The following is a 15,374-nucleotide window of genomic DNA, read 5'->3' on the forward strand; positions in this document are numbered from 1 at the left end:
CTGATCTGTAGGCCCCCGGGGTCATGCTCCAGTCTCTCTCCCAGATCAAGGGAACAGTGTTGCAACTACCGGGCAGCCCCTCTAAGCCAACTGAAATATGACTGCTCGCTCACGCCGGAGGGCTGGGCACTAACTCAGCAGATCCCCTCTCATGTCTACCAAAGTGCAGGAGGGTTTTCTGTCTTTTGAGAAATCTGGTCCCTAAACACGTTCTACAAATTATCCTGGACCCTGGAAACCCACTGACAAGTGGTTCAGCTGGGCCTTGCTAAGAGGGAGTCTTCAGGGGACACACTGTATCGCATATGTTAAGTTCCACAGCAGGTGTCGTGGGGAAAAAGAAGGCCCTCCACGGGGAGGCTGTGTGACCTCAGACAAGTTCCTTGGCCTCTCCGGGCCGCTGTTGCTGTATCTTCCACGGGAGATGAAAAGCAGCATGCCGGGCCATTCTAGGAGTGACCAGTGGCTTCTGTAAGAGGCCAGGGTGGGCACGGCGGTCAGCATGAGTACAACTCATCCACATACGTGGTCTGAATGTCTGCTGTGTTAAAAGCCGTGTGGTCTCACTGCTTTGTGAAGGATCTGGTGCACAGAAGGCTCGCAACGCACTCAGGAGCCAAGTTCAGAACACAGCCAGAAAAGGGAGCCTCGGAAGAAAGTGCAGAGACTTGTGCCAAGTAACACACTCAGGGAGGGGCAGAGCTGTGTTGGGCTCCACGCTGCAGTGACTTCTAGGCCTGCTGGCTTGGACTCTGAACCTCCCGGAGGAAAGGGAGACCCCTGCAGAGCGTCTGGGCAGCCGCCGCAGTCTAGGGCCGGTGTGTGGCGTCCCCAGCTTGCTCTGGGGGCTCTGCAAGCTCTTTCCCCCACCCTCTGCAGGAGTGACAGGGATGTGAAGGCTAGGTGACGTTTCCGAGTTCCCTGGGCCCCTAGGACAATGCAAGGTGCACAACTGAAGCCCACATTCTTCTAGATGGGTGGGAAGTACCACCTGCTGTGACGGGCCGACTCGCAGCTCCTGGCCGGTTCTCAGTTGCCTGCTCTCGCTATCTCGTGTTCACCTAATGAAACTCAGCTTAGCTCCCAGAGCTGGGGCTCGTGGTGCCTGGTGCCTTCTTCCTGGGTGCGGGACAATGAGCTGAGGCTTGACCAGACTTGGGTGAAAGTTGCCGCAGGAGCTAGCCCAGCTCCCGCCAGCGCCTGCAGGACCTGACTCGCCAAGGCTCCCCCGTCCACCCAGGGAGCCAGCGTTGACACAGTAAAGCCAGATTTTCACAGTACAGCCAAATGGCACTGAAACTGGGACAACGGGGGTCAGGCAGACTCTGGGTCTCCAAGGGACAGAACAGGGAGTACTTGGTGATTCCTCTGTGGAGCAGGGCAGATGGATTAAATGAGATATTGTTCCGAAAGCATTTAGACATGAGACCAGTGCTGGATAAAGAGGAGGAAACAGTGCTGACAATACCCAGGGCTTCTCCAAGTTCCATCCTGCTCTTGAGTTGTCTCTTGACCTGATAACCTCCCATGTAGTCTAGAAGGTTCCACCGACTCTGCTCCCACCATGTCCTGATTCTACTTGGTCCCTTCTCCTCCACCCTCTCAGTGCACACAACCTTCCAGTCCTGTCTTCTGTTCACTCCCCTGCCTTCAGGTCCCCAGCCTGCCCCTCCCGACCTACCTCTTCAAAAATTTCATGGAAAATGAAAAAAAAAAAGCATGGATTTAAAAATTATTTGCACCAAAATCATCTTGTCTTTTAAAGTTCATTTTTCCATGAGCATTCTGAAGTGCCCATGTGTCGCCTTCCCAGCAATGAGCTAATCCTTGCGACCACCCACAAGTTGCTGCCTGCCCCTGAGCATGTGGCTGGCCCCCTCTTCCACTCTCTGTCCGCCCCGTGCTCCTGCTGCTCCAGTGGATGTGGCTACTCCAGCACCCCCTTTCTTCCAACACCCCGGCTTCTCCCCATGCTTCAGACTTTGGCCCAAGGGAACACGCCCTTCCTGGGCTGTTCTTCTCCAAATCCTTAGCACTCGAGTCGCAGCTCAAACATCACTTATGCCAGTGACTCAGAGAGGGTCTCTCCGGACGCCCCAGTCTAAATTAGCCCTCCTCCTCTCCAGCATCCCCTTCTGACCCTCAAGCACATCCTCAGCTCCTATGTTTTACCGAACGCTTAGACCAACTGAGATGCTCCTTGGATTCTGTTTCCTGTGGATTTTTTTGGGGGGGTCTTTATTTGCTTTCCCCTAAGACAGAAAGTTTCACAAGAAACACAATAGCATCTGCCTTGGTTACTGCCTGTCCCCTGATCTGATCAACAGCACAACCCAAATAAAAAGCGTTGAATGAATGAATGAGGGCGTGGACTGTGGGGAGCTCTAGATATTCCGAGTGGAAAAAGGCATAATCGTATCTACAAATCGCTGGTATCATAGTCCTCTTACGGTTGGTAAAAGCATGGTGAATTGTTTGCAAGTGTTGTAAAGTTTGCAAGGATTTTGTGTTTGGGAATTTGCAAAGTGTGTTCCCCAGACCCTATGTCTGGGACAATGGCTAGCAACCATCCTGTCTCTGAAGCGCCATTCACCAAGTGCCTCTCATGCCCCAAGGACAATTACTGCATGGCCCTATTTTGTTCAGAGACGCTGGCACTCAGAGAAGCTTACCCGGTACAAGGAAGCAGGGAGCCAGGACCTGAGCCCAGGCCCTGGACACACCTGGCCCCGTCTTGCCTTTTTGTCCAGGGACTGTTGCCGTGGAGTTTCTTCTTTGACCTAAGTGTGCTTGGTACAATATTACAGAATCTCTCTCTTACACACACACACACACACACACACACACGAGGTGGCACTGCCTGTGTGTGTGTGAGCATGGGCATGAGCTTGTGTTTGCAGCTTTCTGCACGGATTACATCTGGATTTCACAGCTGTTGTAGAGAATTTTGAGTTTGTGTTTTGCTTCAGTTTCTATGTCATCTTCACCCTACTACACTGTGATTACTTAACCAAGTATCGGTTGGTAGATATCTGGATGATTTCCTTTTAAGAATATCATAGGTGACGCTGTCGTAGATATAGTCATATGGACAGTGAAGTTCCTGTTTCCTGGGGAGAGGGTCTTAGAAGTGGCACCCGGGCTTCTCAGCAGCCTGGTCCCCACCTCTTCCCTGGCTCTCAGCCCTGTCTCCGGCATGATCCCATCCCTCTGCTGTGGTTGAGTCCATCTCTGCCTCTGAGAGCCTTTCCTTCTCCCCTTGGCCCAACCCAGTTAACCCAGCTTCTCCAGTGAGGCTGCCAATCTCACTTCTGACTCCTGGCACACCTGCCCATCATGCCATCTCATGTATCTACTTGGAAAGCACTTCTCTCCCCTAGTGTTCACCACACAGGGATGGGAGCACACTTGGTGACCAGCACATTTGTGGTGTGGAAGTGGCAACCTGAATTTCCCCGAGGGCAAAAAACTTTATGGAAAACACGTATTAAAAAAAAAAAAACCTACACATTGATTTCAAAAATATTTTTGCACCAAAGTAAACTCATACTACCTTATGGAAATGTCTGAACAGGATCTAGCATAAGGCACCTAGAAAGATAAGACATCAGTCTGTAAGGAGACACATCAGATGGAAGAATGGTAACTGGAGATACACAAGGCACAACCAAACTAATGGCTACCAAGAGGCGGACGTGGGGTCCAGTCCGAGCAAAAGCACAACGGTGGAGAGCAAAGACCATGGCAACAGCGCTTGGTGATGCTGGAGATACTTGGCTTGCCGACTTTCTGGAGGGCCACGGAACAACAACATCTGCTTATTGGGGGAGTGTTTGGAGAAATGCAGCCAGGAAAATGTCTAGAAAAAAGAACTTCAGCGAAGAGTCCTTCTCCACCGTGGCCATGCCCTGGCTTGTTCCTCTCATCAACCAGAGGCAGACTCCTGGAGTCTTGGCTCCAGGGTGGTCTAACTGCTGCCTTATCCATGCTGTGTGCTTCCCCCAACTCACGCCCAAGCACAAGTCACAGCCAACGCCTCCAAGACCCTCGCCCTTGCTCCCACCTGACCCTTAGAAGCAGCCATCGTTATGATCTCACTGACATCAGCGGAAGCCAAAGACCACCCAAGAGTCACCCATTTGCTGACTGCAGAGCCAGAGGCCCAGCCAGCTGGGTCGAAGGCCCCTGCGCTCCCATCCACTTTGCCGCGGCTCTGAGTCATTTCCTTAGGAGGCGGGCCTATGAGAACGCCCATCTGTGAAGAACTGAAATCACGGTGGTGCAATGACTGATGGATGGAATCAGTGCTCATCCTCTGGGGTTTAGAGGTGCCAGGTCCACCTTGGCTTCCGGGCTTTTGTTTGTGGTGAGGTTGGGTTGTGTGTTTTGATTGTATGGGTGACGAACAAGGCATTTCTAGTCTGTTAAAGTAATCATCTTAATATTTTATTTTAATTGTAAGGCGCCTATTCCCTCTTGTTCCTTTAACAAATCCAATTAAAACAGAGTACACTCGGAATTACCAAATAGACGCTATTAAACCAGTAAGAAATCGTAATCTTTTGTTATTGGGCCATGGGACCCCTTGGGAACTTTTGCTCCAAATAAAAGTTGAATTCTCATTATCCACCAGGGGGAAGTGGGCTGTTTGACAGATAACAGAGCCACATGGATGCTAAGGAGAAGTAACCAATATTAGGGTCGACAGTGCTATAAATGTATAGTGTCCCAGCAAGGCACTTAGAGTGGTGTTGATCAAATTAACCAGATAATTGCCAAATGAAGTGAGCCTGACCATTTCCATACAGACACTCTCTTCGCTGCTTTAGAGCCACGGGAGCGGGAACTCTAATGCAACAGGATGACTGCTCCCGTGAAGTTCTGGAACAAGGCAGCTGGAGAACTCGGATAAATCCTTCAACCGTCTCTCCACCCCCAACCACTGTCCGCAGCATCTTCCCCTGTCCAATGGGAACAGATGCTGCTCCTTCACGGGAGAGCACTTGGGATGGGGTCACTCTGGGGCTGAAACAGGTGCGACGCAGCAGCGAGGGCTGTGTGAAGCTGTCTGTGGGATGGGTGAGAAGGGCAGGGTGGAGAGAGAGCATCCTTGGATCCGTGCATGGGGACAGCCTGTGCTTGGGAGAAGCAGAGGTGCAACCTACCAGGTGCAAGATCTGAAAAGGGAGACCATGAGGTTCACTGCAGACTCCTGGCACCATGCATAGCCTCGGAGCATCACTGAGCAGCCAGCAGCCCTCCATGGTGGAACGGTCGCTGGGTCTTTGGTGAGACTGCAGGTGGCTCAAGTCCCAGGGCCGTGTTGCACGCACACACGTGTCATTGCTCTCCGAGTGGAAGACCGTCCTTGTGTTGAACCACAGGCACCAGAGAGGCTGAGGAGCCACAAATCCCTGTCTCCTCACTGCCCACATGGGGACTATTAAGTCAACCGGCTTGGGGCATTTATGCATGCCCTTTAAACTGTTTCTTTCTCTCTCTCAGCGTCCAAGCTCTTACAGTCAAATGGCTCCATTAATGCCATTACAATATCATTAAAATTCATATGCTTATATATATATTTAGATATATATGGGGGATTTCAGAGTTCTTGGAAAAATGGAATGAAAAGATAGCATGCGTTCTCCATGAGTCTCTGAAGATGCCCCGTACATCCAGGTACTTGTCTATGAAAAGGAGCATCTTATGTCCCAGCCCCTGGGTGGGGAGTGTGCAGGCTACAGACCAAGCTGAAATGGTTTCTTCAGGATCCCCTCTTTGCATGGGGTCCCTCCAAGAGGTCGGTCGGACATCTCCATGACTGACCCCTGCTGGGACGGTGGCCAAACACTGCACCTCCTCCTCACTCTCCACACAGATGACCCCTATCTGCAGGTGGAGTGCAAGCCCTCTGCCCTTAAGCAGACTGCCTGTGAGTGTCCCCGTGGTTCCCAGTCCATGACAAATCACAATGGCTCCAAGCCAGGGGCCTGTCCTGCAGGTCCAAGGACTCCACGGGACTTGTGGGTTTTATATCAGAATCCCACAGGTGACCAAATGGGAACAGTTCCTCTTGGGGACCTGGGCAGGGGTGGCTTGATTTTCTGTTGCGGATGTGAGTGTGGCTTTCAGCCTGGGAGTGCTAGGGTTCCAGAAAACACTCTTTCCCTTGATGTCCTTGGGGGCCAGTGGTGTGCCCCCGGGGAAGCGGTGTTTGCTACAGTGGGGAGAAGGCAGAAGCAGCACAGTGGAGCGGACAGACCACGCATAAGCTTGGAGAGCACGCACACACGTCTAGGCTTGGCTTCGGCTGTTCTCTTGGCTGTCTCTTGGTTGTTTCAGATGGTGTCCTTGGGATTTTGAATTTGGATCAGTTCTGTACAGAGGGCTTTGCTCTCTGATCGGAGCCAGCACAGCTCTGTCAGCCCTGTGGTCGTCGGGAGAAACACCTATGCCCTATAGTGTGCTGTGTGGCTCAGCCAGGATGTCCTGTAGGTTAGGTGGACACCATGCGTTTTTGATTCATGATGTTTTTAACCTAGGATGGGTTTATCAAGACGTATCCCCACTGTAACTTAAGGAGCACCTGCATTTTTGAATGCCTGAATTATTGAGACATTTGTATCATGTCTTTTTTTAAAACTCTTTTTGTGCACACATTTAGTTCTTTTTTATCTATTTAAAAATATATTTATTGATTTTTAGAGGTAGAGTTACAGAGAGAGGACTTCCATCTGCTGGTTCACCCTCTAAATGGCCACAGCAGCCACAGTTGGGTCAATCTGAGGCCAGGAGCCAGGAGCTTCTTCCTGGTCTCCCACGTGGATGCAGGGGCCCAAGGACTTGGGTCATCTTCTACTGCTTTCCCAGGCCATAGCAGAGAGCTGGATCGGAAATGGAGCAGCCAGGACTCGAACTGGTGCCCACATGGAATGCTGGCACCAAAGGCGGAGGCTTTAGCCCACTACACCACAGCACCAGCCCCTGTATCTTGGCTTGTTAAGAGATGGCCCAGGGAGGGGACTTTAGCTCATTGGCTGGATGCCTGCCTTCTATATCCGAGTACCTGGGTTCAGTTCCCAGTTCTCTCTCTGGTCTCCAGCTTCCAGTCAATGCAGACCCTGGGAGGCAGCACTGATGGCTCATGTGATTGGGTTCCTGCCACTCACGTGGGAGACCTGGATGGAGTTTCTGGCTCCTGGATTTGGTGCACAGAACTGTGTGGGCACTGGGAAGTGAAACAGCAGATAGGAGTGTGCCTCCTTCTCTCTCTGCCTCAGTTCCTCTGTTTCTCAATAATTTTGAGAGAGAGAGAGAGAGAGAGAGAGAGAGAGAAAGAGAGAGAGAAGCAAAAAGTAGTTCTCATATACAAGGCACAATGTTAGTTACATGGAAGATTCTCTCTCTCTGTGTGTGTGTGTATGTATGACAGAGGCATTAACTTTCAAATAAATAGAAAATAAATCTTAATATTGTGAGATCACGTTGGCAAGATATATAGACACAAAACCAGCCTTAAAAAATGCAGTCAAAGACGAGGGTGAAGCACTAGATAGATTCTAGTATCATAGTGATGCTAAGGATCTTACAACAGAAAATGCTTGCAAATATTTTGATGGCATTAAAATACAGATTGCCATTACATTTTTAATTTAGATATCCACAGGGTGTCCTACCATGCTGTTTGATTCATATTGGCTAGATAAAAAATTAATTAGAAATTAAAGTCAAACCAATTGGTCTACTTTTTTTTCCCCAAAGAATAAAAACAAACAATAGAAGACAGAAAGAGATAACACATTTTGGCATCTCTAATAGTTGGGATTCTAAGCTGTTCATGTGAAATGCGACTCATCCATCCACTCAACTGTATCATTCAGCTTATCCACCTAGGATGAAATACCCAAGCTGGGCTACTTAGGGAGAAAAGAGGATTATTTAGCGCCCAGTCCTGAAAGTTCAGTGATGCTTATGTAGCAGTGGCTGTCTCGCTGGCAGAGCCCCGAGACAGATCACGGTACCACACAGCAACAGGCAGGGAGCACATGTGTAGATGAGTGTGTCTGGTCTCTCTCCCACTTCCTACAAAGTTGCCAGGGGTCAGTTATGGGGGCTCCCTCCCCTAATGACCTTAACTAATCCTGATCATGTGCCAGGGCTCCATCTCTAAACACCACAGTGACATGGCACTTTCCACCCTCTTAACACCTTGCAATCAAGTTTATGTTTCAACCAATGAAGTTCTGGGAGATGCTGAGACCCCACCCATACCAGGCCACTACGTATGAGGGGACTTGCAGAAAGCTTGTGGAAAATGAGAGTTCAAGGATAAGTTTACTTAGGGGGCAAAAAAAATTGGAAATCCATGCATAGTTTGTTTTCCATAAGACACACTTTGTGGACTTTTTGAAGATGTCTCATTTACATGGATTTTGAAAATTTCTGCACCAAAATGAACTCAAGCCTTCATTCCATTTTTCATGAGCTCTTCTGAAGTCTGCTTGTTTCCATGTATCTGGTGACATCTCCTTCTCCCCATAGCTGCCAACTTCTCCTGTGTGTGTGTGTTGCCCCCGCTGTGGCACTCTGGACTTCTATGCGCTAATAGCAAAAGGTCATCCAAGCAGTCTGAGTGCCTCCGTAGACCAGCTGATTCGCACTTTTGCTCATGGGCCTGGGTAGGTTGCTGGTCCCAAGAAGGAACAGAAGAGATGTCCCTCCTAGTGGTGCTCGCTGGCTCAGGGGGGCAGGATGGTCACTCTGCTTGCAGAGTTGAGAGCAGGGGTCCCAGCCAGGGGAAGGTGGGGGTGCCTTGTGCTGTCTGAGGTCCCAGACTCACTGGGTAGGAGGTGAGGTGCATCACCCCAGCCACAGTGCCCTACTTTGCCTTGAGGGCAGTGGGCAGGCTCTAGGCCAAAAGGCGGTTGACAGGGGCTCCTAAGTGGGGCAGTGCTGTGAGGTCAGTGCCACACGGCTTCCTCGCCACCATCAGTCAGAGCAGGAGGGCTTCTCACTGTGGGGGTGGGCTTGGGGGAAGTGGGCTAAGCTGGGCCCAACTGGCTGCACCTGCCAGGAGCCTCTCCCTCACACTTGGTGTGTTTGGCCTGCCTTGGCTGAATTTTATCTGAAAGCATGAGGGGTCTTTCCAAAAGTTTGTGGAAAATGCATATGATGGAAAAACTATGCATGAACTTCCAAGTTTTTTTTTTGTTTTTTTTTTTGGTATCCAAATAAATTTACTTTTTCATCCATTTTTTTTCCTACAAAGCAAAGTGTATTTACTGTTTGTTTAGGTCCGTGGGGAAGGACTGCCAACTGCAAGGTGGGACCATGTAGTGTTTGGGACTCGTATCCTGGGGTTCAGCGGAAGCTCAGATTTAATGGGTGATCCTATCATTGGATTTGCAAAGCCTGGCAACTCTGTGCTGGGAAGAAGTCATTGACGAGCTGAAGATCAGACCCTAGGCTTCCTGGACCTCTTTCGTCTTCTATATTTATTTAAGCATCATTTGAACGATCTGCAATCTTTACATAGCCGTGAGGCACCGTGCAGTGTTTTGATGCACCTGTACCTCGGGCTCAGGGCAATTAGCAGACCTATCACTTCCAACCTTCATAGTTCCTTTATGGTGAAGACACCCCAAATCTTGTCCGCTGTCCAACTCTGGTGGTGATGTGTGTCTGGGCCGACCCCTCCCCCTGCCTGCTCCCCAGGCTCTGCGAGCACTGTTCTCCTACTGACATAGAGGAGGAGGTCATGGCCTGGATCCCACTTACGAGGAAGCTGGTTTGGTGCCTGTCTCTCCGAGGCTGGCTTGGTTCTAGTGCACTTTTTCTGACCTGCCCCCTGCTGCTCAGCAGCCGCGCTGCTTCTGCTCATGGTCTGATTCCTCTCTAGTTCTCTCCCCTACAGAGCAGAGTGCTAGGATCTGAGCGGCAGGACCCGTAGGCCACCTCCTGACCGTGTGCTCTCTGTCTTTTCTCAGCAGTTTTATGTGAGTTCTTCCCCAAGGGATCAAGCGTGCCGCCCGATCAGCGTCCCTGGGACTCGCTCCCTCACTGAGAGGCCATGGCGAAGGGCGTGAAAAGCCCCAAGGGCAAGAAGATCACCCTGAACGTGGCCAAGAACTGCATCAAGGTCACGTTGGACGGCCGCAAGCGCCTGGACTTGAGCAAGATGGGCATCACCACCTTCCCCAAGTGCATCCTGCGGCTCAACGACGTGGACGAGCTGGACCTCAGCCGGAACCTGCTCAGGAAGATCCCGGACTCCATCTCCAGGTTCCAGAACCTGCGCTGGCTGGACCTGCACAGCAACTACATCGACAAGCTCCCCGAGTCCATCGGCCAGATGACCACCCTGCTCTACCTCAACGTCAGCAACAACAGGCTCACCACCAACGGCCTGCCCGTGGAGCTGAACCAGCTCAAGAACATCCGCACCGTCAACCTGGGCCTCAACCACCTGGACAGCGTGCCCACCACGCTGGGGGCCCTCAAGGAGCTCCACGAGGTCGGGCTGCACGACAACCTGCTCAGCTCCATCCCCGCCAGCATCTCCAAGCTCCCCAAGCTCAAAAAGCTCAACACCAAGCGGAACCCCTTCCCGAAGAAGGAGGAATCCGAAATATTCTCCGACTCCATCAAGAGGCTGGAAAATGTATTCCTGGTGGAGGAGAAGGATCTGTGCGCGAACTGCCTGAGGAAATGCCAGCAGGCCCGCGAGAAATTGAACAAAATCAAGAACATGGCCGCGGCCACGCCGAGAAAGGCCATCTTTTCCAGTCTGGTCTCACCTAACTCTTTGGCCAAGGACTCCCAGGAAGACTGGAGGTGACCTGGGACCCTGACCTTGAGGCAGGAAGGGAGAAGGGAGGGGTGGAAGAGGGCTGCGGGCTGCGTGTACAGGAGATGGAGGACCTGGCTGTTGCTACAGTTAGTTCCTGCAGCCAAGTCCATAAAACATCTTTCCCTACCTCCTCGCTTGTGATTCTGTTGATTTCAGGGCCTTGGTCCCTTGCCATTGCACATGTTTCTCTCTTCTCTGCATGTTCACACACACGCACACACACACACGCACATGCACAGGCATCGGGAAATGAGTGTCCATCTCACTGCTGCCCCGGGACCCCTCTGCTACAGCCTGGGGCCTGAGCAGACAACGCTTTCAGCAAACTCTCATTTGCATTATTCCTGGCAATTCAAGACCCCTCCCCAGCTCCCCAATGAGGGCCTTGTTCTACTGGGATGTTGGGAGGTCAGCAGGCTCAGAACATGGGTTGGCAGGAGAGCAGATGGCACTTAGTCTTGGGTAGGGGACAAAGCCACACCACCGAGTTGGATATATATATTGCCATTGAGTATAGGCAGGTAGTGTCTTGGGCCCAAATTAGTACTGTCTTTCCTCTGTGTTTGCATGCTTTTAAAAAGATTTATTTTCTTTATTTGAAAGGCAGAGTTATAGAAAGGGAAGAGCAAGAGAGAGAAAAGAGAAGGAGAGAGAGAGAGAGAGAGAGAGAGAGAGAGAGAATCTTCCATCTGCTGGTTCACTCCCCAAACGACTAGAATGGCCAGGGTTGGGCCAGACTGAAGCCAGGATCAAGGAGCTCCATCTGGGTCTCCCACGTGGGTGCAGGGCCCAAGAACGTGGGCCATCCTCCAACGCTTTCCCAGGCACATTAGCAGGGAGCTGGAATGGAAGTAGAGTGACCAAATGGGACACTGGCATTGTAGATGGCGGCTTAACCCATTACACCATAGCATCGAGCCCTGTGCTTGTGTAATTTGCTCTAGGAGCTTTCTGAACTGAACCTGCAGGCCCTAGAATGGCTGCAAACCAATGAGGATGCTCTCCCAGCCTATTACACCCAGAGCTTTCCCAGACCCTATGGGAGGAAGGTAGGAATGGGAGTAGGCATGGGTTGTGGACGTCAATGAATATGTATCTTGTTAGGCACCAGGGCAGGCACAGACCCAGGTCCAGCTGGGGAGAGCTTGACTTGCCTCGTGCAAGCTGGAAGAGAGATCAGCTGAGGAGATGGGACAATCACCACCACCTGGGGAGCTTGGGCGATCAGGGCCAGGGGTTGGGAAGCTCTGGGCTAGCAGGGAACACAGCCAGAGAGTCTGAGATTCAGACCCAGGGCTGCTGTGTCCCCTGCCTGCCATCTCTTGGGCAACTGACTTAGGTCTTGTCCCCTCACCTGTAAGTGAGAGTGATGCTGTTCCTAACTGCCAGGGCTGTTGTGCCTACTAAAGAAGTCAGTTCTCTCCCCGAGCAAGGGCGTGGGTGCTTTTCAAAGCCGAACTACCAGCCTGGACAGTGCTGTGTGTCGCGCCAGGTCTCTTGGTATACATGGTGGCAGTGGAGGTATTAGCCATAAGAGCTAGAGCCTCTCTGGCCTCGCTGTGTCCTGCCACACAGACCTTCATGCTGCTGGGAAGAACAGCACCAAGGAAAACACCTGGAGGAAGGGGAGTTCTTTCTTTCTTTCTTTCTTTCTTTCTTTCTTTCTTTTTTTTTTTTTTTTTTGACAGGCAGAGTGCACAGTGAGAGAGAGAGACAGAGAGAAAGGTCTTCCTTTGCCATTGGTTCACCCTCCAATGGCCGCTGCGGCCAGTGCACTGCGCTGATCCGAAGCCAGGAGCCAGGTACTTCTCCTGGTCTCCCATGGGGTGCAGGGCCCAAGCACTTGGGCCATCCTCCACTGCACTCCTGGGCCACAGCAGAGAGCTGGCCTGGAAGAGGGGCAACCAGGACAGAATCCGGCGCCCCAACCGGGACTAGAACCCGGTGTGCCGGCGCCGCAAGGCGGAGGATTAGCCTGTTAAGCCACGGCGCCGGCCTGGGGAGTTCTTTCAAGACCTTCCCGGGTTGGGGGCAATGTTTGCCGCTTTGATCAATGCAAAGCAGTGGATGTGTGCATCGGTTCAGGGGCCTTAGCTTATTGCTTTTCACGTTGTGTTCCACAGCAGATGGCACACATCATCTGTTCACTCCTCACTGCTTTTTTTCCCTAGCCATGGCTTAGCTGTGGCAGCCCTACTGGTATTTCTACAATCTCAGAAGATTTAGATTCAAAATTCCCATGTTTAGTTTTTTTTTTCCCTCTAGAGTGAACATTTTCTATTATAAAAGTAACAGAACCACAACCTTGCTTTATATATAGTTAATTGTTGAGTTGAAAGGCATGGTGACAGAAAGAGAGAGAGAGAGAGAGAGAGAGAGAGAGAGAGAGAGAGAGAGATCTTCCACCCGCTGGTTCACACCCTACATGGCCACAACATCTGGGACTGGCCCAGGCTGAAACAAGAACCCAGAGTTCCATCCTGGACTCCCATGGGGGTAGCAGGGGCCCAAGCATTTGGGCCATCCTCCACTACTTTCGCAGAAGCATTCGCAGGGAGCAGCCAGAACTGGAGCGAGTGCCCTGACACAGGATACCAGTGCAACAAGCAGCAGCTTAACCTGCTGCGCCACAGCGCCGGTCTCTGTCCCTGTGTCTGGATGCGGTTACACTTAGGGCAGCCACGCCGTTTCTGTCTTGCTTTGAACCCGACGCTGTCACATGGTCTTAATTAGCATAACTCAGAGCATCTTCGGGATGCTGACTCTGAGGCGTATACACCATCGTAAGTTGCTGTTGGGTCTTTACACCATTTCCAATTTTTGACTGACAAAAATAGTTCTGTCATGAGCATAACTCAGAGCATCTTCGGGATGCTGACTCTGAGGCGTATACACCATCGTAAGTTGCTGTTGGGTCTTTACACCATTTCCAATTTTTGACTAATGAAAATAGTTCTGTCATGAGCACCTGTGTGACCAAAACGTCCTCAGATTGATCCCTTGGCAGAGCTGCGTTTTGAAAACTATTGTGCTAACGGGTATTTTTGGAAAAACTCATTTCTGATACGTGTCTTCATATAACATATAGAAGCCTTCACACATTTAAATGAGGGGTCTTTTCGAAGTTCATGGAAAATGCATACTATAAAAAAACAACCTCTGGATTCTAAAATCTTTGACATCAGAATAAGCGTATTTTAATTTCATCTCCCATGAACTGTTGGAAGGCCGATTGCACATTTATGAAGAAATCTATCAGAAGCCAGTTTCCCTGAGTCCTGCCCTCCATGTGTTTCTCCTCATTTGATGTCGGGAGGGATTCATCAGGAGCCCCTCTGGAAACAGGGGAGCGGTCATGTCTGGGATGGGCACGAGGGGACATGGTGGCCGCAGTTCAGGGGCCCCCTCTCTAGTCGGGTGGGCACATCCCTGAGGGAGACAAGCCACTGGCAGAGTCGCTTCATCTCTGGCCCACAGGGGTAGAGTCCACGCAGGGACACGGGATCCTGGCAGAGGGTGCTGCTGGTTATCTGGATGCTGTCCACTCCAGTTCCTCCACCTCGAGACATTTTTCCTTCAGAGTTAGCTTTCCCGTCTCAGGGATGCAAAAGGACCAGCAAACGAAGCGAAGTTGAGAAAAAGCACAACCACTGCAGATCGCGTCCGTGCCCCAGGAAGGGCCTCCCCCTTCCCAGCCCTGCACCATCACAGCCCACCCCTCTTTGTCTGTGGTCTGGTCTGTTCCCAGTCCCCTGTCCTGGCCTGGCTGCTGACGGGGTGCTGGGAAGGCAGGAAGCCATCTCTCTGCCATTCTTGCTCTGGGCACTTTCTGTTTGAGGTGAAAATCACCAGGACCCAGAAAAACCCAGGCAGTAGGCTTTGCCTTGCCCCAGAATCCATTCGAGTAGACACCCTGTAAGCCAGATGCACCGGCAGAAGTCAAACAGCGATCATCTGCATTGTCTGTCTGTTTCTTTCAAGGCAGACTTGAGGCTGACATTCCTTTATACTCTCAAACACTGAGTATCACTCTTGGCTTCTGGAAGTTGTAATAAAAGGACCTGCTAGGAAAGCCACAGGTTTTCTTTATTCTCCAGTAGAAGGAAAACTTTATCCATGCTTACGTTTCCGGGTGTGCCCTGGGTAGCCCCACTGTGACTGTGCTCGCTCGCTCGCTGGGTTTGGCCTTTGTGACCTGGAGCAAATGCCTCAGCCTCTTGTGTCTCCGTTCCCCAGGTTACAGTCAACAGAGTAGCTCATGGCTCAGAAGAGGATGAGACGGAGCAGCAAGGGGGAGCTCCCGGAAGCCAGGCACCCCCTGGCGCTGGCCACCATCCAGACTGGCTTCCCAAGTTCACTTCACTTCTCCCTTCCTCACTGGAGGCCATCTGTGTGCGGCCGAAGTCTTTGATGCGGCTTTCCAAAGCGTGTAGAGAGCAAACGTGTTAGAGACTGACTGTGGTGTATGTGTTTTATATATTATAGACAACTAAAGACATAAGAGTAGACGTTAAGACTGAAAAGG

General features: G+C 51.2%; 2 protein-coding genes across 2 annotated transcripts in view; one reads left to right on the top strand and one right to left on the bottom strand.

Annotated features, from left to right (window-relative positions):
* WDFY4 (WDFY family member 4) overlaps positions 1-15,374 on the bottom strand; it is a 243,414-nt gene that overhangs the window by 39,191 nt on the left and 188,849 nt on the right. The window lies entirely within an intron of this gene.
* Positions 10,070-10,837, top strand: LRRC18 (leucine rich repeat containing 18). Its single transcript, XM_062215146.1, has one exon. It carries the CDS (start codon positions 10,070-10,072, stop codon positions 10,835-10,837), a length of 768 nt encoding a protein of 255 aa, XP_062071130.1.

Source organism: Lepus europaeus, chromosome 17 (genome assembly GCF_033115175.1).
Source record: "Lepus europaeus isolate LE1 chromosome 17, mLepTim1.pri, whole genome shotgun sequence".
Taxonomy (NCBI): Eukaryota; Metazoa; Chordata; class Mammalia; order Lagomorpha; family Leporidae; genus Lepus; species Lepus europaeus.

Coding starts and splice junctions, on each gene's coding strand:
- LRRC18 (XM_062215146.1), top strand. CDS start 10,070: ATGGCGAAGGGCGTGAAAAGCCCCAAGGGCAAGAAGATCACCCTGAAC.